Source organism: Notolabrus celidotus, chromosome 24 (genome assembly GCF_009762535.1).
Source record: "Notolabrus celidotus isolate fNotCel1 chromosome 24, fNotCel1.pri, whole genome shotgun sequence".
NCBI lineage: Eukaryota > Metazoa > Chordata > Actinopteri > Labriformes > Labridae > Notolabrus > Notolabrus celidotus.
Window position 1 is genome coordinate 1,893,364 of NC_048295.1, and position 26,551 is coordinate 1,919,914.

General features: G+C 42.8%; 3 protein-coding genes across 11 annotated transcripts; 1 reads left to right on the top strand and 2 right to left on the bottom strand.

Annotated features, from left to right (window-relative positions):
* Window positions 1-4,504: 4,504 nt before the first annotated feature.
* On the bottom strand, window positions 4,505-12,054 carry LOC117808146 (calcitonin gene-related peptide type 1 receptor-like). 6 transcript variants are annotated; one of them, XR_004630166.1, is made up of 14 exons: window positions 10,340-10,907; window positions 9,004-9,069; window positions 8,686-8,836; window positions 8,485-8,598; window positions 8,225-8,343; window positions 8,049-8,137; window positions 7,830-7,956; window positions 7,593-7,746; window positions 7,443-7,503; window positions 7,292-7,358; window positions 6,969-7,187; window positions 6,748-6,789; window positions 6,103-6,660; window positions 4,505-4,948 (listed from the first exon to the last, which is right to left on the bottom strand). XR_004630166.1 is itself a non-coding variant. In XM_034677679.1 (14 exons), exons 3-14 carry the CDS (start codon window positions 9,052-9,054, stop codon window positions 6,454-6,456), a joined length of 1,401 nt encoding a protein of 466 aa, XP_034533570.1. In that variant the 5' UTR covers window positions 9,055-9,069; window positions 10,340-10,361; window positions 10,422-10,907; the 3' UTR covers window positions 4,505-6,453. The 6 variants fall into 6 exon arrangements, 5 of the variants coding, with proteins under 5 accessions (XP_034533570.1, XP_034533571.1, XP_034533573.1 ...); XM_034677679.1 differs by having other exon boundaries at window positions 4,505-6,660; window positions 10,340-10,361; window positions 10,422-10,907; XM_034677680.1 differs by lacking the exon at window positions 10,340-10,907 and adding an exon at window positions 11,881-12,054 and having other exon boundaries at window positions 4,505-6,660.
* Window positions 12,055-12,429: 375 nt separating this feature from the next.
* On the top strand, window positions 12,430-21,343 carry zswim2 (zinc finger, SWIM-type containing 2). 4 transcript variants are annotated; one of them, XR_004630164.1, is made up of 12 exons: window positions 12,430-12,557; window positions 13,382-13,532; window positions 13,621-13,697; window positions 13,795-13,835; window positions 13,955-14,189; window positions 14,426-14,677; window positions 14,877-14,961; window positions 15,090-15,172; window positions 15,265-15,433; window positions 16,498-16,549; window positions 17,700-20,758; window positions 20,889-20,948. XR_004630164.1 is itself a non-coding variant. In XM_034677677.1 (10 exons), the coding sequence occupies exons 1-10, from the start codon at window positions 12,538-12,540 to the stop codon at window positions 20,889-20,891; spliced, it is 1,116 nt and encodes a 371-aa protein (XP_034533568.1). In that variant the 5' UTR covers window positions 12,430-12,537; the 3' UTR covers window positions 20,892-21,000. The 4 variants fall into 4 exon arrangements, 2 of the variants coding, with proteins under 2 accessions (XP_034533568.1, XP_034533567.1); XR_004630165.1 differs by lacking the exons at window positions 16,498-16,549; window positions 17,700-20,758 and adding an exon at window positions 21,324-21,343 and having other exon boundaries at window positions 20,889-20,956; XM_034677677.1 differs by lacking the exons at window positions 16,498-16,549; window positions 17,700-20,758 and having other exon boundaries at window positions 20,889-21,000.
* On the bottom strand, window positions 16,535-25,376 carry LOC117808143 (protein FAM171B). Its single transcript, XM_034677672.1, has 8 exons — window positions 24,883-25,376; window positions 23,319-23,552; window positions 21,980-22,072; window positions 21,700-21,858; window positions 21,314-21,484; window positions 21,099-21,215; window positions 20,883-21,006; window positions 16,535-20,705 (listed from the first exon to the last, which is right to left on the bottom strand). The coding sequence occupies exons 1-8, from the start codon at window positions 25,073-25,075 to the stop codon at window positions 19,388-19,390; spliced, it is 2,409 nt and encodes an 802-aa protein (XP_034533563.1). The 5' UTR covers window positions 25,076-25,376; the 3' UTR covers window positions 16,535-19,387.
* Window positions 25,377-26,551: the final 1,175 nt, after the last annotated feature.

The window sequence follows — 26,551 nt, forward strand, 5'->3', positions numbered from 1 at the left end:
GAGGTAAGACTCCTGCAACTGAAACATGCCACCACAAGAGGGAGACACAACTGTATCTTATGGGTGTTTGAATCAAAGCAGCTCACATCTCAGAGGGAAAAAGGTGAATTAGCTGGATTTTAGTGAGCAAACTAAAACCTCTGAATCACTTCATGCATATTTAAGTAACATACTGATCACTCATTTTCCAAAAGAACCTAATTCAGCTTAATAAGGTGATCTCACTGCTTATCCTCTCTACTGTTTCAGAGTCTCTGCATGCATCAGGGTGTGTGAGCGATTGAAGAGAGAAATAAAGGAACCAGGCAGAGGGAGAGAGAGAGAGAGAGGGGGGGAGAAAAAAGGCGTCCTGACAGGAAGAAAAGGAGCCAAAGTTCAGGCTGCACATGTTTCTGGGTCGACCTCTTCTCTCTGTGAGCGGTAAAAGATGTGACACTCTCATCGTTTCCTGCAGCTCGAGGCTCGCTCCACATCTGTCGAGGTAGTCATTTTTAGCAGGAGCTGCTATTTTCACTCTAGGCATGGAAAGATTAAGCAGGACAAAGTCACAATGTGGGTAAAATAATATATTTTTACCCCCTTTTAAAGACTTTTTCATACACAAGCTACTAAGTTTGGAGAAATACTGCCAACATCAACAGAAACCAGAGTAAGACAGAACATCTGTAGTCTACAAGCGGCCTGTTTTCAATCAAAGATCCCTTTTATGCACTTAAGTTCCTGCCACTGCAACACTTAAGCGTTTAATCACTATATTAGATTTACATGATGGTATGGTGAGCTTGATGCTGATGCAACACAGATAAATATTATTGTTCTAAGTGAAAAAGGTCAACAGGGGGAGCTGTTTTACAGAAACAGGCTGCACAGCTTTAATTACTTGCCTGCTTATCTCAGAAAGGAAGAAGTCATCCTTCATTTCCTGAGGAAACACATGAGCACAGAGGCTGAACACTCCCGCTCTGTTCTTTTCATCCCCCTCCTGTTTGCATACATTTAGAATTGACTGTTCATGTATTTGTTCCCACTTCATGGACCACTGGAGTCTCGACCCTGGGATGACTTAGCAGCGCCGCCCAGATCCTGACTGGGGTGTCTCTCGTTTGCTGAGGAGCCTCGATGAGATTTCCCAGCTACTCCTTTTCCTTCCTGTGCACCCTTCAACCCCACCTCACTGACGCCCCTCAAAACACTTGAGAACTCTGGGAAAGATCACGAGAAGAGAGCCAACTTTTGGAGTAGATCATTGTTGGTGGCATGAAAACAATAGCTTTTAAAAAAAGTCATTAAAAAGTAGGGAGAAGAATGAAACAGTGGTGGAGAATTGCCTCATAAAAGAAAGGTTTTGCACAAAGTTCAAGTGAAATACTCAGAAGAGTTTTACTCTGTGTAGATGGAGCATCAACATGTTGAATTAAGGCCCATTTTTCATGCCTGCACAATGTCCCTCCAGTTATTAGTCACCTTATGGATACTTGACCTTTCACCTGCCTCTCACTCCACACCCAATCAGGTTTCACCTCTTGGCGCGATTACACATGTCTTCGCAATGCCAAATACGTCAAAGCTCACCAGTGTTTGATGGAGCTGCTGTGAGCTGAGACCTTTAAGGATTTAGTTCATCCATCTTTGTAAACATTTCAAAATGAGCCACAGACTATCGTTAGAGGAGAAGGCTAAAAGTTAGATTTAGTTCAAATGAACGCGTATAGATAGTCTTCACTTCACATGGATGCTATCTCTTCACTCAGGCAAGCACTCTCATACACACCCCTCCTCCGTCAGCTTAGGTCCAAGCCCGTCAAAAAGGAAATGAGCTGCTTTAACATCCCACCTTTTCCCAGATCCCGGGAGGAGCCTGTGCCTGGTGGCAGTGGAGAGAACAATGGCAGGAAACAGGGAGAGGAGCGAGGGAGTTCCTGTTGGCAGGATAATGCTGAAGAAGAGAGCGGCGACGTGCCTCGTACGAGTGGATTCAGGCTCGCCGCCCTGCGTGGTAGGAACTGGGCTCTTCAGAACTCTTAGAAACGTATTGTTTGAGATGTTTTCAAAAGATGGTCAAGGAGAAGGTGTTCGATTGTCCTTTCCTACATTTTAATGTTAAGAAACACTTGATGGGTTCTTAGAATAAAAATATCATAGATGTGATGGAAAACAGGCACCATTTTTGACTTGTGAGGTCAAAGGTTATGACATCTCTGACAGCCCACAGCTGCAGGAGAACAAAAAAAGCGTTACACCCCTGGAACAGTCTGGAAACGAACTCTTTACATGACGTGTTCGCATATTTGATCATGACGTCCCTCCAGAAACTCCAAAGCAGCGACACTACGAGACAACCAAATGTTGACATCACCCCACGATGAGCTGCTCATAAGATTCATGACCCCGCCGCGGTGTATGAGAGCCACAGACTTCCTGCGGTCCCACCCAGCCCGGGTCACGTCCATACAGCCGGGCCACATAGCTCACCCCAACCCCAGAACTGTACGCCCTCCACACCCTTGAGCACGGCCAAGAACTCATTCCATTGTTCTCAAGAGGGAGACATCCCTGAGTACAAGTGGCCGCTGTATGAGCCAGATGTGTGTGTGGTATATGATTATTTACTGAAGAGCGCGGTTTGACCAGAAATGTCTGGTTTGTAATGGAGTGAAAAATCCTGGAAACATCTGTCGCTTATTGTATGAAGTTTAGTCGTTCTTCCTTTAAAGGAGTTAAAGTGCGTCACAATCTTCAGGCCTGGTCCTGATGAAAAACATTGATTGAGTTTGAGTGATAGGTCAGTGATTTTCCGCTTCAATATCATGAACGCACCAGAAAATCAAACCATTGTCACATCTCTCTGACATGTTTTGGGGAGGGTCTACTTTTCCCCTCTTTGCATTCCTAACATTCCACTTCTTCTTCTGCGTGTATCATATCTGGTGCCTTATTGTTTTTTTCCAAGGATGCACTCATGAATGGGAAAATTCCTTTTTCCAAGGAAGGAAAACTTCACATGAGACGCCCCCAAGATGGAGGGAATACCTTCATTAGAGCCTTTAGTTTGTAGAGAGCCAATTTCTTTAATCAAGACTATCATGCAGATCTGATCTAAAGATGAGTGCATGTGGCTTTGTAGGTTCTCACCTTTGTGCTAGTTGGTCAGTTTAATTAACCTGGATATTCGTTGCTAACTCCTACTATTGTAAGCTCGTCACAGATTGTCTCCTTTGCATGAGTCGTCTCAAAGACAAATCAGTTCGATGTTCATATGGAGCTAACTTTCCAAGCCGTGTATTTGATCCTGCTGTTTATGACTCCTTAGGAATTCAGTGACATTGCATGGCACTTGAGTCACTGTTGCATAAGTTAATAATGGTGTCTTCACACGCTCACTCCAAGGAAATAACTCCAGATCAGAGCACTCGTCTTAGTAGTTGCTAAATTAAATCTGTGACAATTTAGAGCAGATTCTTTTTGTCCTCATTTCTGCACCTGCAGCAGCACATCTGCATGAGAGCACATGTGGCGTGTTTCTGTCTCTGTTCAGTGATATCCTGTAGACATGTCCCTGGAAACTCCACAGGGCTGCTACCCACTCGTAAAGACAAAACATCGGCTGAACGCTTTAAGTTTCAGTGGAAGAACGCGGAAGTGAAGGCGGTAAACAAGTGTTAGTCATGAGACTGAGGAAGTGTTTACTAGCAGCATACAAGAGCTGATGGATCAAGAGTTCAATGGCGATTTATTCTTAGAAACAGGAAGCCGGCAATGCATCCACTGGTTTCATTTCCACAGCAGGGGGAGTGGGATTTCTTTGGAAGTGGTGTTGTGATAGGTAAACAACAAAAACATCTTTGCCTTGAGAAGTCTGCTTGAGTTTCAAACTTTGACATCTGTCTTACAGAAAAACCTGGGCCTCAAGGAAATCACAAAGGAAAGCATTTTTCCCATTGATGCAACTTAAAGTGTGGTTTGTTGTGCAATAAAAATGTCAGATATTTAGAGCGCCATAAAACAGGAGGAGACGATCCAATCATGCAGCATCCAAAACCACATTCATCAGAACTCTTTGTGGACTGAAAGGCGTGCAAATACCTCGTAAATATCACTCGCAATGATACACGGTCACGCACAATGCACACATGCTTCTGATCATCCAGTGTTCAGCGTGCAGATGGACGTCTTTAACACTTAAAAGACGAGTGTTAAGTGCTTTCACAGACTCTCTCTCTGCTCTGGATTTGATGAATGATGCACTGAAAGCGCAGATATAGCACATTTCCTCTGGGACTTCCTAATTGCACCTGGTGGCTATAGGTTTTGGCCGAGGAACAGACAGTAACACGCCCTGCTTTGTCTGGAAACAATATTCATTTAAGTGGGCGATGTTGTCTAAGGTTAAACCAGGAAATCCCACCCTCAATTAAATATGTGGGAAAGAAAATACACTTAAGATTGTCCTTCATTTGTCTTTGAGGGGAGTGAAACAATAACAGAAAGACATTAAGACATGAAATACAAACACTGTTTTTTATTTACAGCATTATTATTTCAGGTTGAAAAAGCAGTGATGGTATTTATGGACAAAGCTATGTTACAAAAACCGAAATCAGACTTTGTGGATGAAAACATTCATCTGCGTTTTGACAGTTCTTTCAAGTCAAGATTATCTCTTGACTCTACGGCATAGTGGCCTACAGCATGGTGAGCACTGCATTGGAGTGTCCACTTAACGTTAGTTGGCTAGTCTTTCTAAAAGATTCTTGTTTGTGCACAAGAAACAACCATAACTGAACCCAAAGGTGTTGTGTTTGAGCGGATAATTGTTGATCATACTGCAGCTACTGCAAAGATGAAAAGAGAGGAGACTTTGGAGGAGATGTACGGTAATACCTGAAGTGTTATGAATGCAGGAAATGCGATTCTACCCAGTGGACTTCTGGCTGTAGCTTCTTCTTCACTGTGCAGACATGAGAGTGGTTTCAACATTCACCTACAAAGAACATTTATACATTTCCCAAACCCTGCTATAAAAAGTAAAGCCATCATCAAAAAAACACACACATCAGTCCAGTGTAACTCATACAATATTATCATTAGCATTATAAAGGTATTCATTTACAGTTCAGTGCTATACATTTAAAGGAACAGTTCAACATTTTGGCACATGCTGTGTTCGTTGGTGAGCTATACAGGTGCTGCCAAGCTAGCTGTTTCTCCCGGTTTCCAGTCTTTTTCCCTCTTGCTGATGTTGTCATGTAGCTTGCAAAAAGAAAGCCAGATCTCTTTCTGATAAAATTCTTGTTTCACTTTGTGTAATCAACTGATCTGCTTATTGAAGGCTGAACCAGCAGCTCTTCAGACTTCAGAGTTAGAACACATGCATTTAAGAATGACTTCATGTTGATCAAGTTAATATGAAATTACAGTAATTGTTTGTTTAGTGAATCAGTTCCTGCTGAATCTGTTTTCTAGACACCGAATCTTCAGGAGGTTTGTCTTAAATTACTCTGCAATTTAAATACTTGATCTGCAGAACATTTCACCTCTGCCTGTTGACACTGTGGCAAAACTACATCCCTCTGACCCTCCAATCAGAGGGACTATTACTTAAAGTTGTATAAATAAATCATCAAGTCCTTTTTGAAACTTAACTTTGTGTTTACTCCAGCAGCCAGATAACAAGCAGGGGGTTATTTATGCAAAACCACATCCTCACTTTACACAATCCTTTACCAATCTACTTATTTTTAACTTAATGCTATTAAACTACCAGCTGCTGTTGGTATGAAAGTTTACATCCATGAATGTTGTGCTTACAACTGACTGAGAAAATATACACAGCCCAGTAAATGTTGCCTAAATGTAATATTGATATGTGACTTGATAAAGACAAGGAATGTCACTGAAACCGAATATCTGTACAAACATCTTTCAGTGCAGTCCTCCTCCTGACTGTTGCAGAATCTTTTCTCCAGCATTTTGAAATATTTAGATACTTAAGCTCCCAGGTTCTGTACGTGTCTGCGGCTATGCTGCTGCAACGTTCTGCAGCAGAGTTATGTGCCCAAAAGTAAAACCTGTAATGCATTTCCAGAGGTGGTTCACACTCACCAATTCCTGTTTGAGAAATTGCATCGTATCCAAAAAAAAGTTCCTGGAAAAAGTGTCTTGTTCCACATGTTTCTTGTGTGATCCGGTTGAGTCAGGGGTCTCTCACATGTCCAGCAGCAGCCCCTTTTAATATCAGTGGACTCTAATAATGAAGAATAAAAAGTGTCTTCCATCACAGTTTCTTTCTGTTCATGGAGAAGAAGTTAAAAACTGAAGGAAAAAGTGTGGGGTTTTTCAGTAAAACATTCACTATCAGTTATTGTGAACAGTAGTATAACTCCAAGACGACTAAGACTTCCATCTTCGTAACATCTCAGGAAAGGTCAACAAAACAGAGCTGAGCGTCCGCCTTCACACATAAGGGCTGTCTGATCTGAATATATCTGAGTAGCTTTTCCCGTTCATGTGCTCCGTGTGGCTTTCGATGCTGTAGCAGCGGTGGACTTCTGTGAGCGACGAGGCCACATAGGAGGCTGAGCGGAAGAAGTCAGCGTTGGCGAACGTGCCGGCGAACTGCATCCGCTGCTGATTCCAGTGTCTCCGCAGAACGCTCTGGACCTGAAAGAGAAGACACAAAGAGGATCTTATCCAGAGGACAACAGCAACCAGAAGACAAAACAAATATAGATTGATCTCCTTTCTCACCTCTCCATTGAAGAAGCAGAATATTGTAGAAACCAAGAGACCCTGCATGTAGAAAATACACAACATAAGGACATCCTTTAAGCTCAAACAGCTGCACTAGAGCCTGCAAAGACACAGCTTACAGTGACACATGTGCATGCTCTTACTGTAGAAATATTTGTAACGTTAAACCGCTGTTGCAAACTTTGAGGATGTTGTCAGAGCTGGACTCGTTCACTGACCTGGTAGTGCATGAGGATAGCCATGACGTACTGGTAGATCCCAGTGATCCAGTGATCCTCGGGCTTGTAGGGCAAAAGCACAAACTGGCAGCCAAACAGAGGGATGAGGATGAGGGTGGCTCTCACTGCCCGCATGTACAGGCTGGACTCGGCCTGGTGCGTCACCCTCAGCTTGGTGATGAGGACCCGGAGGATGTTGAGCAGGAAGAACAGATTCACCTGGAGTTAAAATGGCAAACATTAAAAGTTAAGGAGAAGTAAATGGACAAAAAGAGGGATTCAAGTCTCTGAAATCATGTTGTATGTTTTTTAAAATCGCTTACCACAAATGCAGAACAGATTGTTCCATGGATAATGTACAGCAGGGAAGTATCTGAGCTGACCCAACACCTGTGAATGCATTCATTCCATTATCATCATCATAAAGAAAAGAAACAAGGCGTCTGTACGTTTATATCCCTAGAGATGACTCACTTATCGTTGTGGTAGAAGTGGCGTGCTATTGAATGTATCACAGCCGGCACCACAGGAAAACCTGCCAAATCACACCAGCAGAACTTTAATGAGTTAAGATTTGTGAGCCAGAGAGTGAAAATAAAGCAGTGAGATACGTTGTTTCCTTACCCCAGCCAAGCAGATAATACCAGATGAGATGCTGCTTCTCAGCAAACACTGCCACCACGATCAGAGTGTGCAGGTAGATCCCCTCACAGAGCATCCAGAAGGCGTTACAGCTCAGCAGGTACAGGTGCATGATCATGAGCAGTTTACAGGTGCCCTGGAAGGGAAGAAGAAACACTATGAGATGTGATGTGCTAAAATACTTTAATCCCAAATAACACAGAGTAACAGATTACTCACAGAATCGTTATAGGTGTGATCCTGCTTCTTGGACACCGTGATGAGCCAGACGACTGTGATGACCGAGTTCAGCACGAATGACATGAAGAGGTTTTTGTGGAGCGTGATTCTCTGACAGCTCAGACTCCTGAAGGCAGAGGAAGAGGAGGCACAGACTCATGTTCTGACAGTTCTTTCATTAAACCTCTTTGTTTTTGAATTTGCTTTCAGCTTACGTACTTAAAGTGGAAGAATATTCCTAAAGATATCAGCAGCGACACCAGCGACAGACCATGACCGATCATCACCAGGTAGAAGTGATTCATGGCCTCATGAGAAAAAGAAACCCCTTCAGTTGAAGCAGCTTCATCCACACATTTAATGTAATATTTCAAGTGTTTTCATTGTGTCCTTACTGTCTCATCATGTTGTGACGAGGTGTTAGCTTTGCAGTTTGTAAAGTTTGTCCACGTCCTGTTGCTCTTCGGGTGGCGTCCCCACTCGCCGGTCTTGGAGCACACTTTGGATGCCTTTGCTGCAAACAAACAGTTAAAGAAAAGATGCTAAATGTTTTATAAAGCCATGAGGGAATACAAGTGAACACAGCTTAGCTTCACACAACCCCTCTGGACAAAAATCCAACCTATCCTTTAAATGTATTGTTACAGAGTCTCACCATGAGGGTCAAAATCTTCATAGTAGTCCGGGCAGCTCTGCTCGGTTGTTACCCCTGCTTTAGTTTCATCCCAGCACAGCCAGCCATCCCACGTCGTGTTGCACTCCACACCTGCTGACAACAAATAACACGCTCATTAAGACGAAAGAGTACCTGAGTATTAGTCCAGAACACTAAAGCATGAATACGTTTTTGTCTCACCTGTTGTGTTTGTTTCCTGTAATTGTTTCACGATGCGCTGGAAACATATGTACTGAGCAGTAGTAATCCGGTTGCGTGTCACCTGATGCTCACCTCGATGGTTAACGTGTTCCTGGTAGTTATCTTCATCAGGGCCGGCCATCACAAGCAGCTGGAATCAAGAGCACAGATACAAACAAACATAATGAGGACGCATTAGGAAGTTAAGCATATCAAATACAAGGTTTTGAATCACAGGATGGCAAAATATTACCAATATGATCTAAAATTCACTGAAGAATCTACAAAAACAAACTATAGCAACATAATCCATGCTACCTTGCTTTGGGTGACCAGGATGAGGAAAAACGTCCAGCACTTTGGATCCATATTCCTCAGATCACCCTGAGTATTGTTAGAAAAATGGACGAAAGTTACTTGTTATGATTGACACCAAACACAGAAGTTATTTTTACAACTTGGGGGAGAAAAGGAAAATGTTAGCACGATCCAAAATAGTTTTCCCCTGGGTTCATAAAAAAAAAAAAGCTTCCTGAGCTGCAGCAGCTGCTTGCATGATCCTGCACACGTTGTGTTGACAGAATACCATCTCTGGTTAATGTGCTCTACGATGCCGTTACACACAAACAAGCAATATATATGTATTTCAGTTTATATTAACATTTTGACCCAGCTGAGCTCTCGAACAACTCCAATCTCTTGAATTTGCCTCTGAAGTCATGTAAAGAAAACTGACTGTTAGGCTGTGTCTCCCCTTTTTGGACGTTGGGGTTACAGATTTGGCCTTTTGCTTCCTCTGCTCCCCACAGCTTCCTTCCTGCATGCTTATTTTGCATGTTGAGCAAGATTGACCAAAGTTTAGCCAATAAATGCATCAACGAGACAAACGCAGAGAGAGCATGGGCTGTAAACAGAATATAAATTACAGATTATTTAAGCAACATTTCTTCAACATTACTGGTGTAATCTAACAAAGTTTGAGCAGAATGAGGAGTTATTTTAAAGTGAAGCACATTTCTGAGGTCATCTTTTCCACATAAAGATGATTTGATTTGCATGTTGAGTTTTTTTTCCACTGCAGTACACAGATAATGATAGGATAGGTGTTACAGTCCGTTTGAAAGCAGTAGAAACTATGACAGTTGGTTAAAGCAGTGACACTAATACAAGAGACAGAGGTGTTTTTAATCTAACTCTGGCTTGTGCATGGATAGTTCCCTTACAAGACCAAACAAGTCCCACTGTGAAGGTTTGAAATAAAGTGAATTATTGGCATCTGCAGCAAAAATACTGTAAATTTAACAATAATGTCTGTCTTATGTATTTCAATTAAGAAACATATCCTCTGATAATGATATAACTGATCCTTTCTTTTAAAGCACCATATAATTATCAATATAGATGTAAGGAGTTCATGCATTGATCCTTCACACAAAGAGTTTGGACACACCTTCTCATTCAATGCATTTTCTTTACTTTCATGACTATTCACATTGTAGATTCTCACTGAAGGCATCACAACTATGAATGAACACATGTGGAGTTATGCACTTAACAAAAAAAGGTGAAGTTTCTTCAAAATAGCCACCCTTTGCTCTGATTACTGCTTTGCACACTCTTGGCATGCTCTCGATGAGCTTCAAGAGGTAGTCACCTGAAATGGTTTTCCAACAGTCTTGAAGGAGTTCCCAGAGCTGTTTAGTACTTGTTGGCCCCTTTGCCTTCACTCTGCGGTCCAGCTCACCCCAAAATCATCTTGATTGGGTTCAGGTCCGGTGACTGTGGAGGCCAGGTCATCTGCTGCAGCACTCCATCACTGGAGGTGTGTTTGGGGTCATTGTCCTGTTGAAAAATAAATGAGCGTCCAACTAAACGCAAACCGGATGGTCTCTGATCTGAGCTGCTGTTAACTTGCGATTTCTGAGGCTGGTGACTCGGATGAACTTATCCTCAGAAGCAGAGGTGACTCTTGGTCTTCCTTTCCTGGGTCGGTCCTCATGTGTGCCAGTTTCGTTGTAGCGCTTGAAGGTTTTTGTGACTCCACTTGGGGACACATTTAAAGTTTTTGCAATTTTCCCGGACTGACTGACCTTCATTTCTTAAAGTAATGATGGCCACTCGTTTTTCTTTAGTTAGCTGGTTAGTTCTTGCCATAATATGAATTTTAACACTTGTCCAACAGGGCTGTCGGCTGTGTGTTAACCTGACTTCTGCACAACACAACTGATGGTCCCAACCCCATTGATATAGCAAGAAATTCCACTAATTAACCCTGATAAGGCACACCTGTGAAGTGGAAACCATTTCAGGTGAAGCTCATCAAGAGAATGCCAAGAGTGTGCAAAGCAGTAATCAGAGCAAAGGGTGGCTATTTTGAAGAAACTAGAATATAAAACATGTTTTCAGTTATTTCACCTTTTTTTTTGTTAAGTACATAACTCCACATGTGTTCATTCATAGTTTTGATGCCTTCAGTGAGAATCTACAATGTAAATAGTCATGAAAATAAAGAAAATGCATTGAATGAGAAGGTGTGTCCAAACTTTTGGCCTGTACTGTATAAGATATATCTACTCTCACATTTAAAAAGAAATCTTTAGCCATAGGCCCAAAGTCTAATTTGAAATAAAAATAGCTTTTAGGAAGCCAAGACCAAAATAATTTATAAATGTCAAACTCCCTTCTCTGCCAATTCAGGAATTATTTTTCATACTACAAGATTAACATCTCAAACAAATCAACACCACACTGTATCTCCCTAATGGCGCACTAAGACATTTAATAACTTTGAGTGAAGTTACTCCCTTAATGGGTGGGCCATGTGAACCATGAGGATTTACACACTTTAAGGGGCGAAGTACTTTAAATTTAAAACACATGGAGTCCAGGAAATCACATTAAAACACCTCATGTGATCCGTATGAGCAGATCTTTAGTCACGGCTTTAGTCACATCTGAAACAGTCTGAGACATAGTAAATATATCTCTTATCAACATTAATCTCATTAATCTGGAGTTATTACCTGCAACATTCACTTCTGAATCCAGGAAACAAGTGCCTGTTTGAAAAGTATTACTCTGCTTTGGATTAAAACCTGTGGATTCCTCTCATAATAAAATCTGTGTGTCCTTGTTTGTCCAATATAACCTCAACAGTGATCACAGTTTACATGCTAAATAACTGGAGATGCTTACCTTTGCAATAAAACAGGATGTTTTCCTTATCTTGATGAGTAATCCCTTTCGTTTGAGAGTCTAGTTTTGCAGGAAAGAGCTAAAAAATAAAGTTTTTTTTGTGATTTCCTATCAAGGGATGTCTCTCAGTGTGTGTTGTACAGCAGAGTCTGAGTCCACTCTGAGCTGTCCTGGTGGAAACTGACTGCAGCTGAGGATGACGTCACATTTAGGGACATCCCACCTCTAAAAATGAACATTACAGAGCATCAGTATATTTTATAACCTTTTAATTCAATTATATATTCTATGAGAAAAAAATATGTATAGAACCTCATTTTAAATATGGCTTTTATGTAGTTATTCTTTTTTTTTATGAAACAAATATTAATTAACATACCTCAAAGCACCACTAATAATCCAGTTTGATAAACAGTGTAAGTCCCAGATATTAAAAGGTGGTCTGAATGATGAATAAATAAGACATTATGCTGTAAATGTACATAAAGTGTTTTGAGCTGTCAACAGGAGGGTGAAGCAACAGCGCCCTCTGCTGGCCAGGAGCTGCCTATTTCAAAGGTTACCATGGCTACAATTCTGTTGGACCTGTCAGTCTCAACTGTCAAAATGCTAGCTCGTTTCTTTTAGGGAGATATCGACAAATACTCACACTAGTTGATGTATTTTCGCTTCTTGAGGTAAGTTTATCAAACAGTTGGAGTGAAAGCTTCATTCAGGTGATATAAAAACTGCTTTTGAAATGTCAGTAATGTGTAATTAATGGTAAAAGTGATAAAAGTCACCAGATGTTAGCACTTATTAGCCTAATCAGCTAATGTTTGCTCTCAAGTCGCCCTTCTTTGGAGTCTCAAAGGAAGAAACGTGTCGCTTTGTTAAAATGTGGATAAAGTTGAGACAAATACTTCTTAATTAAGAGGTGTCTCTGAATAAACAGGTATTAAGTTAGTCGTGAAATAACTGTTTTATAGCAGAGCTGCTCGATGCCACATCCGGGTAGGTAGCACTCTTCTTTATAACACCTTTACCACCTCCCTAACAAGCCAAAAGTGGTGTTTATCTTTGTTTCATGTTGTAGAACAGTATAATATGAAAGCTCCTATGTGGAGTTTTTGAGTGGTCATGAAATGGACTTAAAGGCACTATGTGGAGTTTTTGAGTGGTCATGAAATGGACTTAAAGGCACTATGTGGAGTTTTCCACCAGCTGAGAAACAGACTGTAATCAACACTGATGCATCTTTATGACCTTCAAAAGCAAACAAAACCATATACAACAACACTGATACCTTCTCTGTTGTCATTTTAAAAGCCTTAAACCACTCAGAGGGGTAGGTGAACCTCCTTAAGAAAAAGACTCAAGAGGTGGCTCTGCCCCTTCCTGTAGAGTGCATCTGTGTTAAGGGACCAGTCCAACTTGTTGTCCAGGTGTACACCTAAGATATTAGATAACAGGCATTAATACAGGCAACTGTGTTAATAACTTCCCTTTTCTGCAATGACAGGATGTTTAGGAAAACCACCTGCAGGAACACAGCAAGTGATGCAGTGAGTTTCCACCAAGACCAGGCCCTCAACACGACTATATTCCTCCTCAGATCCTTTGGTCCAACAGGATTCCTGCTCAAAGAGGAGGGAGAGGTCAGAAGCTTTAAGGTGAGTCTTTCAGGGATTCAGGATGCTCAAAATTCCACAAAATGTCTTACATCTATAGTCTGAGATGATTTGTTTTTATGTTGTCCAGGTGTTCTTGGGTGACCCACATACCTGCACATGTCCTGGGTTCATCAAGGAGCAGGAGCCATGCAAACACATCTGCTGGTATTTGTAACACATGGAAAATATGATTGAATCATTAGTATGTGTAATATTCACTTTTATACCAGCAGCAATGAAGCTGTGATTTTTATCTTTACAGGGTTTTACTGCGGAAATTCAGACTCCCCAGAGAACATGAATGTGAGTTGAAAATACACTAGGAGTAAGGAAATACTCAGTTAATGTGTTTAATTTGTAACAGCTGACCCAACCTTGGTCGGGTTCCTCTGTTGACAATGTTAAAAATAACTCTGCTCCAGATTCATTTCAGCCTGGACTTGTGGAGAGACAGATCTTGGAGGTGCTCCAGGGTTTACACCAAACCAAAGCCCACCGGATGCAAAATGATCCATGTACTGCTTCTGGGACATCGAGCCAAACCTTCACGGGTCCGGAGGCTGGAAGTGTGTGCCGGAAAGTGATCCAAGCCCAGGATGTGTGTCCTATCTGTCAAGAGGAGCTGCTGGAGAAAAAACAGCCCGTGTCTTACTGCAGGTGTGTGGGTGACTGGGCCAGGGTCAGGGTTTCACACTGTTATTGTTTCAAGTTAATATAAAATTTTGTAGTCAACTTTTGTTGCACTGTTGGCCAGAACACGACCCCATACAAACTAGATAGAGCACATGCAGCTGTTGAAAAAGTGCACGGGTTCAGTTCTCAGAACAGGACATCTTATTCAAACTGAAATAAATATTGTGATAGATTCTCTGCACTGTCTTTGTCTCTTGCAGGTTTGGTTGTGGCAACAACGTCCACATTTCCTGCATGAAGGTGTGGGCGGATCACCAGAGACTCTCGGATAAAGAGGAAACAGTGAAGTGCCCCCTGTGCAGGGAGGATTTCAGCTCTTTGAAGATGCTCCAGGAGCAGGTGAAAAACGCAGCAAAGCTCTGTACTGCAGCTGAAAGAGAAAAGCCAGAGAGACACCTGGGAGTTCTCTGTCACAGCTGCAGGGTCAGCCCGGTCTTTGGAAAGTGTTACAAGTAAGAAAATGGCAACTGAAATGGGAGGAAAAAATCAGACAAATGTATGTTCCATAAGCTATTCCTTCACAGCAGTATAAGGGCCATGTATGAGGAAGACTAATGTGATTTTCCTGTTAGTTTAAATAAGCTACATAATTCAGCAATCGTAACCTTCGGGTGCTCCTTTGTCTTCTGTTATCCTCCATCATCTTTGCAGATGCACAGTCTGCAGTTACTTCTACCTGTGTCAGGACTGTTTAAAGAAGGGCTGCCACCAACAGCATCCATTCGCCTCTCGGACGGTAAGCTCTTTAGATTCACTGTGAAATAACACAAGTACTGCATCAGCTAATCTCCCTCCTCAGGCTTCGATAAGGACAGAATGAGTGCACCCTTTAACAAATACAAACTATGATCCAACCTCAAACAGAACAGAAAAGAAAAGTGGAACCTTGAGGAGGAGAAACTGAGTGATCAACTAACAGACGCACAACCTCAGGCCATGAATAACAGGTGAGTTATTTAAAACGTGAATTCAAATTTCAGCCTTAGAACTAAGTGTTTTATTTTAAAACTTATATGCTGTTTTCTATCCTGTTACTCAGCGCCATCTCTGTAGCTGCAGACCCTCTTCCAGAAAATGTCCTGGCCTGTCTTCCTTCAGTCAGGGTGAGACCTGGGTGTCGGCTTTTAGATGTGGGACTCCAGTGTCGGATCTGTCTGCAGGATTTTAACCTGGGCGAGTGTGTTAGAAGTCTGCCCTGCCATCACAAGGTAATCTTATTTATTTCTGAACATGATTGAAAACTTCTGGTGCCTCCTAAACCCCATTCAAATCAAACAACTTACTCTGTTTTCTACTCTGAATCTGTGAAGTACATCAAGTATCTTAGAGTACGTCAACAAGCAGACTGCTGAGATGATTAAATTTAACATCATAATGATCGAAACAAATGTAACACAGAAAAACTTCACCGAATCCGCTCCTCTCTCAACCCCCTGCCCTGTCATGTTCACTCACACACTTCAGTTCCACTCAGACTGTGTGGACGGGATCCTGCGGAAGTCCAACTGCTGCCCCCTGGATGGATTTGTCATTTATAACCCCCTCACTTGGAAAACCAGCGAAAGGAAAACCTCCAAGTCGGCCTCCTGCCTTTTCAGTGATCGTTCTAAACAAGCTGAACATAACTTACGGGACCTGTTCGTTCCCTGCGTGGCACTGAGACGTTCAAACACTCAAGTCCCCCCCCCACATGGTTCTCTCAAACTAGAGGTGCTGACAGGCTCTTCAGTGACTTTTTACACCCCACAGAAGTTAGCTAACGGAAAAGGAGAGAGGCAGAGAAGAAATCCTGAGAGCATTTTGTCTTTTGTGAGTAAATCCAACTCAAGTGCACATTCCTCAAAAACAGAACACAGCCCGAGTTCACCTTATAAATTTCCTGCAGTGAAAAATACCAGAGAGCAGCCACAGCTGGAGCTTTTTGTTGGATCAAGGACACCAGAGTCAGGGCACACAGCCACAGCAGCCTTTCCCTTTAGGCGAACTAGACCGCACCTCAAGAAGACCGGCACAGCAAACATTAATGATACAAACAGACCAGTTACCGAGCTGAGGCTGACTGGAGTCCTGATAAACACACAGCAGCAGAGAAAGACAGACACTTAAGACAGCTTTTTAAAGGTTTCATCCAATATAGGGTACATATCAAGGGTTGCGATGCGTATTTGTTTCACTGTGTTTACACTCTAATAAAACAAAGATATACACAGTTATCCAAAAGACATTTGAATATGTTTGTAATCTGTGCAATAATGAATTTCCACATGAACAGATTTTCCTGATGGACAAAGATGGAACAAAGACTGAAAAATCATTGGTATCAAGTAAGTTTATTAATTCAGAGCACAAAAAGGCAAGACTAATAACACTACCATTATTACAGAGGTAAACACAAAAGGTGCCTACTTTCAAAGAAACAAAGCCCATGGGGTTAAATGGCTACACACAAAAGGAGCACACAGTAAAACATTCAAATCAAAACAATTACATTCAGCTTTATCACTTTGAACTGGGAGTGGCAGTAGGTTTGAGTTTAAAGAGTAATCAGCACAAAGTGTCGCCGTGTAAGCCGGGGTATATCATATTCTCAAGCTGCTGAAAGCAAACTGAACGATTAAGTGCTCAAATTGTTGCTACATTAAAAACTACAAAGCTCAGGCTCGTTGTACTCTCCCTCGAACAGACGCTCGCTCTTTAACGCTGAAAACAATCCTCTAACATCTCATGGTACAGACTCAAAAAACCCAATCATTCATGCACCTCTCAGACTTTTAAAGATGGAGGAAAAAACAGCACAAAATCAACTTAATCACAGCTACAGGATACATAAAACGCTGCTTTGCTATATACATACAAAGGAACACAGAGTTGAGCTAATAAATACAAAGTGAACTCATGAGTGAAACATTTTGCAGTATTTACTACGACGGAAGACGAAATCTGGTGCTGCAGAGCTCCATTCGAGTTGGATCATTTTATAGTAAATATTGCTCGTAGAACTAATCTCTGGTATCTGTGAGGATTTTTTTTTTTTGCCAATGATAGTATCTGTATTCATATTGCAATGTTGCCGTGTTGTGGTATTTACACGTTGACAATTGAGGAGTTTTCTGGGAACGCTGTGTGCCTGTTGAACTAAAGGGCACATTTTAAAGTGTAGTGTGCTTCTTTGTTTGACTTCAAACACTGCCATGCCAAAAAGCAGAGGGCGAATGTGAACAGCAGGCATACATGTGACATTGAAGTTTTACATTTCACCAAACTGAAATATTCTGTCTGCATGTTTGTTTAAAATGGGTTAAACCTGAACAAGTAGGACTGTACCACTCCAGTAAGGATGAAAAGCGGACATACTTAGAGTTTATACGGTTACGATTCATGTTAAGAAGGCATGACTGTATCACATCAGACAACCTATCCAACATCTGAAACATTTCACACAAACTCCAACCGTCAACCTGTGTTTGTCTTCAGGGGAAAAAAGAACAGTAAGACTCATCCTCCAGGCCTCCAGCAAACCGACTTAGAGCATTTTAGTCTGGATCAAAATGGTGCAAAGTTTTCCTCAACAATCACTATCTTCAATCAGAACCACTTTGTGGATGATATCTTCAGCACCCATTAACTATCAATTAAAAATGTTTAAAATCCTCTCTCTCTCTCTTCGGTTAATACGCAGTCAACAAAAGTATCAAAACGTTTGGCAACACAGATTTTAATTAAAACTCCAAGGCACCAAATTACAGTCGCAAAGAAAATAACTACAAGGTTTAATAGCATGTGTGCTATACAAAAAGAAAGCAGCAATAATAAAGAGAAATCATGTCTGACTTAAGGGCCTTTTTTCTACGTTAACCTCAGAGCTCAGAGTCATAACTTTACTAAAACCATCCCAACAGATCGACAACATTTACTCAGTCTCCTAAAAGAAGCTGCTTGTTCCATGTTCGGCTTCAAAAAGGGAATCTGAACATCTGCAGTCACACTTCAAATAAATATTTGAACATAGCCTCGGGTATTTGTGTGATTTGTACATTGAGATATCCATAAACACATCGTAGAAGTCCTGTTTTGTGTTCCTGACAGAAGTTAAAGTTGGCAGCACGACAGAGTCTCTGTTCAAGTCTCGACTATGAAACGAATCATTCAGTCCTCAAGTTATCAAACAGCTACAACGTCCAACATTAGCTTTACAGCAAAATATTTTCATACACTCAAAAGAAACATTCGTTTTCATGCATTCTAAAATATTGTTGGCTAAAAACCTTAAACATCAGGTAATCACTTTCAAATGGCAGCTCAGGTTTATACATCAGTGTTCGACTCCCAGCTACAGGAGTACTTTGTGTCATCATTCAAAAGTTGAAATTTTGTGAGTAAGCTGCTTCCAATCATGAACCCCAGAGTTTCTTTTTCATAAAACGAGGCAGTACGATCTAAACCAGATGTCGGGTACGCTTCTGTTTCTCATTTAATTTACAGCAGGCATTTTTGGTGAGGTTAAGTGCACTACACATACACCTATATCTGTGTCCACCCTGCTGTCTCAACACATTTTGAGGATCCACAAATACTGCGCCCTTTTTGCAATCAGTGAACACTTACAGGCAGAAAGAAGGCACCCTCTTCAATGCCAGTACTGGGGATTGTGGGATATCGTGTTCACGTGGACATTTTGCTGTGAAGAATCTCGCTGGTGATCTTCAGATTCAGTAGGATGAGCAAACACGGTGCACAAACTTGTCTAACAGCAGCTACATGAAGCTTAGACTTGACGTAGATCCTGCGTTGTTTTTTGAGATAGCTTAGCTTTCTTTGGCAAAGTTGTACAATCACATAAATTAACAACAACGATGCCTGTGTGAGCACAAGTGGTAGAGACTTCTTTAAATCAGTCGGCACTGATGACACAATGTGATGGAGATCGCTTATTTAACCACATTTAAACGGTGGCCATTCCCCTCTGTCATCAGGTCGAGGTGGTGAAGCTGCGTCGCTCTGCTTCTGATCTAAATGTAGGTTATCTGACAAACAGCCGTATAACAGGATATCTGCTCTCCTCTGACTGATCAGAGGACAATGGCTGCCAGATGAATGTGGTCAGTGTAGGTTCAACAGGTAATGGGACATTAGATTAAGCACTAAAGAACTTTTGTTATGCCCTAACTTCGCTTGGTCAGAGGTCGCCCCTCACGGACATGCTTGGCGCTCCTCTTTTCCGTCTTCCCCTTCTCCCTCACCTTCCTGAGGCGCCGTGGAGGCGGCGTACCCCTGGACTCGCTGTCCTCCTGAGCGCTGGATGTATCCATCCCATCTCGCTCTTCAGGAATGTTAGGAATAGCTCCGCTGCTCCCGTCCAAAATGTTCCTCAGGGAAGGGTCCTCTGGTGTGCAGGTTGCTGTAGTGCCACTCTCACTACTGCTCAGGTCCTGCTCCTCAACGTAGCGTCCCCCTCGGCTGTGATGTGACAAGGACGAGGCTCTGATTGAAGGTCTGTCTCGCTCCGTCTCACGGATGCTCTGCTGAGGCTCGTTCATGTCCACGCCCGAGTCCAGGCTGGTGTCGTTGCTGCTTGGTGGGCGGTGGCGACCCTGGAGCTCGATGATGGAGTGGCGAACTTGTGCAGCAGGCTTTCCTTCCAAGGAGACAAACCAGGCTCTCGGGTGAGCCGACAAGGGCTTTCCCCGGGTCAGCTCCAGCAAGGTACGCTCTGATATCCCCTGCAGCTCACTGGGTACACCATGCCCACTGTTGAAGCCCTCCATTCCAGCTGCCTCATTTAGAGTCCCAGGCACAGAGACGGAGGATTCCAGGAGGTTATTGTACCGTCCCCACACGCTGGGGTTCGGGCCTTGGCCTTGGGGAGGAGTTTCCAGGGGTTGGGGTTCATCTTGGCTGCTCTGCTGGGGGCTGCCTCCACCTTGGGAGTGGTGGTGAGGGACTTTGGGCAGCGTCTGGGTGTAGCTGTCTTTACTCGCTGGCTCCGTGTCGTACTCCACTCCGTTGCGGGGGAAAGTAGCCGACTTGCAGCCAGACAGTTGCTGCTCCTGATTGTTGAGAAGCTCTGGAGCCTGAATGATAGCCACTGGCTGATTGTAGAGATGGACCAGCTTGTCTTGAAAGAAGTTGTCAGTGTTCATGTTGCGATTCTGCTCTGATTTCTCTCTCATCCGAGCCACCTCATCATTGTTGATGTAGTGAGACGACTGTTGGGAACCTTTGAGCCGATCCAGGGCGATGTTCTCATAAAAAGGAGCTGCTGGACGACTCCCCGGATCCTCCACGTAGATGTTGTAGTTGGCCTTGTGTCTTGGTGTGGATAAGGGCTCACACTGGACGCTGCAGGAGGCAAGGCTGTTTTCACCGGAGCGGAACAGCAAACCCTCCTCCATGTGGGTGGAGGTGGTTTGGTCTTTTTTCACCACGGTGAGTTTGGAGAACCGTGCTCTCCTCCTCCTCCTTGGCTCCCGGTGAGAACTACTGCACATGGGAGAAACAGAATTTAATGAAGATTGCATCATCGGGTCGAAAAGGTGGGGTACAAAGGTGGTTCATCTATAGTCATTGAATTCAAATTGAGATAAGTAAAACAGATAGAATAATGTGTTTCTATACCGTTAATTAACTCCTGTGAACATTTCTGAGTGAAATTCTTACCTGCAGTGACACAGCAGCAAGGACAGAAATCCAATGACGACAGCCAGCGTTCCTCCCAGAACTCCCACCAACAGGTACGTGTGGTACGAGAGGAACTCCAGGGAGCTTCCATATCCCAGGTAATCTACATTTTACATTTAAAGATAGAGAGAAAACGTTTTCAATACAAGACCTTTTATACAGTTCCTATAAATATATGAGAGGGGATCTTTGTACCGTATGATGAGGGATGGGGGGCAGCGATCCAGTGGCCCAGGTGGGAAGCAGTGTACGTCCAAACCAACTCATCACCAACTGTCTTCACAATTCCCAGACCCTGATTCTCCCAGGCACCTTCAGACAGAGTCACAGATTTAAAGTAGATGAATTTTTAACAACATCAATAAACATGTGCTAACATTTATGGAAGTATTTATTGTTTTTCTTCTCACCCGTCTTTAGGTTGAAGGCCCAGGCTGGGACAGTGTCAGCAGCCCTGAGATAAGTCCCGTGTCTGAGGGGAAGGCTGATCTGGATCGGCCCTCGAACTTGGAGCTCCTCACCACCAGAGTACAGCAGGACGTTGATCGCTGCCACGGCCTTCAGCTCGATGTTTCTGAACACTGCAGACATGAGCACAGGTAACATAACAGGGCTTTAAACATTACTATAACAGGGTGACAGGCTGCTTTGTTTCTGTAAATAACTAAAGTATCGACTCACTGGATTAAACAAGAGAACCGTGATGCTTTTCTGTCATCAAGACTTCAATTTACGACCAAACAGGAGCACTAAACACAGAGTAAGTGTAAAGTACATTAAACATTCATGAGCTCACCTGATTTGCTGCTGATGATGCCTGGTGTGCAGTTTGCACAGTCTTTAGCCAGGTGGTGCTGTGGCACCGTCAGGTACGCCGTCAATGAAGAGATATTACTCTTATCAGACAAAGTGAGGAGGTTCTTGGGAAACTTAACTTTGGGTTGGGAAGAGCTGTCTGTGAACAGAGATGACATATTATTCATCAACACACATTTGTTGACAAAGACACTCTGTGTGCATTTCCCATAAAATGCAACCTGCAGAAAGGCTTATGACCTAAGAGTGTGTTCACTTACCAGGTAACTTTCCTGTGATGATGACCGAGTCTTCAAACAGCCAGATGTTCCCCTGGGTGTGAGGGAGCAGCAGAAGCGTCACGGCAGAAAAAACTGCAGGAGAACACAGAAAAGGTTGGGAAAACTCCAGTTCATAGATATGAAAATAAAAAATGCTGAAGTTCTGAAATATAACTTTGTTTGGGAGGTCATGTGAGAAACTTTTTTTTTTTAAGTTATATTTTTGGGGCTTTTTTACACCTTTAATGATTGACAGAGAGGATGGTGAATAGTGTAAGAAACTGGGAGAGAGTGGGGGAATGACATGCGGGGAAGGAGCCACAGGCTGGAATCGAACCCAGGCTGCCCGTTTCATGGGCGTGCAACTTAACCAGTAGGCCAAGTCGGTGCCCTGATACTTTTAGACAGGTCAAGCTTCTCTTTATCAAAGAGCTGTTTATGGGGACATGTAGTTCTCTATTTCCACCAGCAGGGAGCGTTACTCCTTCAACCCTCCTTTTAAGGTACAGCTGTCGGGCTCAGCAGCACAAAAGGGAGGCGCCTTTCATAATGCAGAGTAAAGAACGTCCCGACAGATGACACTGATTTTTATTCCTCCTGGCACCTGCTCCATGTTTGCTTTAAAATACCACCTCCCTGCTTTTATTCAGACCAGGGGAAACACAATGGATTAAAACCTGCCCCCCACCACCACCCCCACCCACAGATTTCACCAACATGATACCGCTGTGGCTGAAGAGCCCCCACCCCCCTTTGCATTTGACTCAGTGGAGGACAAAGACAGTTTGCTGAGGCAGGGATATATTACTCTACGTGCAGCTGCAGAGACGATCAATGAAAGAAGGGATAGAAGACAACATTAAGTTACTGAACACTGAGAACATGAAGTGCTTCATCAGGAAGAAACCTCAGTGACAACTTGTATGTTGTGGCAGACACTTCATTAATCTGTAATGACTATAAATAATGCAGGTAAGTGAAGGGAACAGCGTGCCCCGTACTGTAGAGCATGTGCCTGCTTGATTTTTGTTTTTTTATGTTCCTTGATTATTGCACTACCTTCGCTATTAAATTTTTGTACAGCTAAGAATAAGAGCTAAATGCCTCAGATGTGCTCTGTAAGCAGTGATCTATCTTTGTTGGTAAATCCTCTGTCCCTTCAAGGGGAGGTCAGTGACCCTGAGCTGGTCAGGTTAACATCCAGCAAAGAGGACGTTTGTCATCCTGCTGACTGGGAAAATAAATGAATATAAACTCCTTTCATCACTGTGCGTTTCACTATCAGCTTCACCACTTTTGTAGTCAAAGTAGTCTTAAAGTCATTGTGGGTGTTACTCACTGGGTCTCTTGTTGGTGCTCCATGGCAGCGGGGTGGGGACGTATCCCTCCATGTTTCCCAACAGAGTCAGACTGAGGCCAGGACTGTAATCCACCCAGAGCAGAACCTCACCCCTCTCTCTTGTTTGGGCTGAGCTCTTTAGGGTGTGGTTGACATAAACGTCCACAGAAGCCCCCTGTAGCGGCTGGCGGGTCACCATGTCCCTCACCAGGACTTTCAGGGCAAACGGAGAGTCTGGAGAGAAAATACAGTCGCACTTTGACTCAAACATGACAGACTTGGTTAATATTTCCAAATGATACAAGAAGATCCTACGAACAAGTTCATTTTTCCTCCATTGCCTGGACATCCCCGTGTGAAATCCTTGTTGTTAAACGTGGTATTACATGTGTCTCTGCATGTGCTCCATCTATCCGCTCAGCAGTCCTCACTAACCTTTCTCTCACCATGAAAAAGTGATGAGGCAGGCAGAGCTGAAATCGCTGGCTGAATGAAAAATACATCAAAACAGAGAGCAATGTTCCCCGTTTCTCCTCTTTCACTCACAAGAAGCAACTTCTCCTTGTCTGTAGATAAAAACACAAATATTCCCTTCATACATGACCATTTAAATCTGATTCTGACAGCAGACATGGCTGCTGGTTTAGACTTCCTAGAGTGCTTACACATGCATTTGGTGTTTATTTTGGCGATTACAGCGTGTAAACCCTGCATCCAGAGGCCATCACTGTGCACAGGCTCAGCTACTGTATCAGCAGGATTACCACACGCTACATTAATACACAACCTGCACAGGCCAAAAGATAACCCCTAATCCTTCAAACCTGCCCATTATACAGTTGTGCTCATACATTTACATACCCAGCAGGATTTATGATTTATTGGGTAGTTTCTGTTGTCATTATGATATAAAAAGAGTAAACACAGTTGTTTGACAATAAATGGCTTCACTCAAACACTAACCATGAGTGGAAAAAGAAGGTTCTCTTATCACTCATATCCTCTGAAAAAATGGCCAAAAAGAATCACAAATTCTACCAAACTTATGAGCAAAACAGTATATCGTAATACTTTTGTAATGATGACCTGTGAATTATATTCAATAGATTATCAGTAAGAGCAGTCAATCTGCATTTTCATCTGGAAAGTTTATACTAATAATTGGCTTCAGTTCAACAAAACAAAGTCTGATTAAAGGTGCATTCTGCTGAAAAAATGCTTGTATGATTGCTAATTTTCTCTCAGAGGTATCATGCAGAAGAGGGTGATATCACTCAAATACTTTGTGCACAAGAAATCATCACATTTAAAGAGCCTGGTTATATTCAACATAGCATTCTGTGACATTTTGCACTGTGAAATGAAAGAAAACTGCAGCATACCTTATTTTGATGTAAAACATTTGCATTCAGAAAAAAAAAAAATCTATTGGAACAAAAACAAACAGGCCAACATGAGATACACAGCTACCTGTGATAAGTCACACTGGGCATGTGTGAGTGCTCATTTCCATTTTCTCCAACAATGACTGAATCAGCGCGTGCGTCCCTCTGTTTTTGTTTACCTGCTGTGACTCCGGGGGGGCTCACGGATCTCCCTGGGGCGGTCGGGTCGGTGCTGGACGGGTCTCCAACCGCAGCAGTAAGGCCATTGTCCCCGGGCGAGGAGGAGGAGGGCAGGCCGCCGCCCTCCTCCGCTGCTCCCACCGCCCCATCCAGGCAGGAAATCAGAAGCAACGACGGGAGAAAGAACAGCATGGCGAGAGGGGGAGCAGGCTCAAAGACATACCGGACCCCAACAACCAAACGATGTGTTTGTCTTCAGATCACCAAGGCCTTGTGCCTATCATGGTTTTCTTCAGACGATGGTGTGCGCACATACGGGGGAAAAAGCCCCGTGGAGAAAGGATGAGCTGGTGCTGAGGCTGGGCGTGTGTTTCAAAGATCTGTAATAATGGTGAGATGGATCACTCAGATTAAAAAAAACAACAACAACTCCAAAACAACTCTGGTTCTGAAGAACTGATAGGGCTCACGTGTTTATCAATCAGCTAAGGAGTCATTTTGGGATATTTGGCCTGATGTCTGTTTAGTTATCTCATTATCTCACATAGCAGTACTTCATGTCCTTGTTGTATTAACACACATATATTGTCCAGAGGGAAGACACAAGGTATTTTACAAATTAAAAAAATTCAATTACATTTTATTTAATAACTTATTTCAACACTCAGTGCAAATTCAACAACATGACTATCATTACATAGTATATTTTCCTTTTTAATTGTAAGACGTGGGAAGCAGACTTATGATCATTTCTGTAAAAAAAAAAACAACTGAGTCAAACGTCTTGTAGTCTTTACAATCTTCGAGAAGAGGAGAGACGCTGTTACATCACACGGACTAACACACACACACACACACACACACACTCCACTTCCATTTCTCAAAGATTGGTACAAATAAAGACATCCAAAGAAATCTTTGTTGATCCTCAGAGAAAAGACACGAGATGTCAGGAGAGAGGAGAGGAGAAAGAGGACATCAAGGTGAAGAGAGGGGGAAATTAAACACTGCTGGAAACTGAAACTGATTTGAGGAGCAGGAGAAAGATGCTAAACTACAGAAACTCTTAAGTATCACAAGACATCTGCCTGCTCTGAGCAGATGTCAGAGGACCTGAAGGGCCTGGAGGAGTCGGTGGTAATCAATTATAATAAAAGACATTTCCCCAACTCTCCTCTTTGTCACAAGTTAATAAAGCAAATTAAAAAAAAGCCAAACCATGGAGAGAAATAGCCCAGAGCTTGTCCTCACATGTGTGGCTGTGTGGCCAAGGGGTTATGAGGACGGGCTGGCAGTCTGATGGTTGATGGTTTGATTCTTACCTGAGGCAAAGTCAATTTTAAGTACAACAGCCAAACCACCCAGTTAAAGGGCCCAGAGCTTGTCTTAACAAGTGTGTTTGTGTGGTGCAGGGGTTAAGAGGACAGACTGACAGTCCAAAGGTTGAGGGTATGATTCTTAACTGAGGTGCAGTGAATTTTACAGTCCAACAGCAACAGCACGATGACAAATATACCCAGAGCTCATGTTCACAAGTGTGTCCAGGTGATTCAGTGGTTAAGAGGCTGGACTGGCACTCTAAAGGTTAAGGGTTCAATTCTTATCAGTGCCACGGTGAGTTTTAAAAACCAACAGCCGAAGAACCATGACAAATATACCCGGAACTCA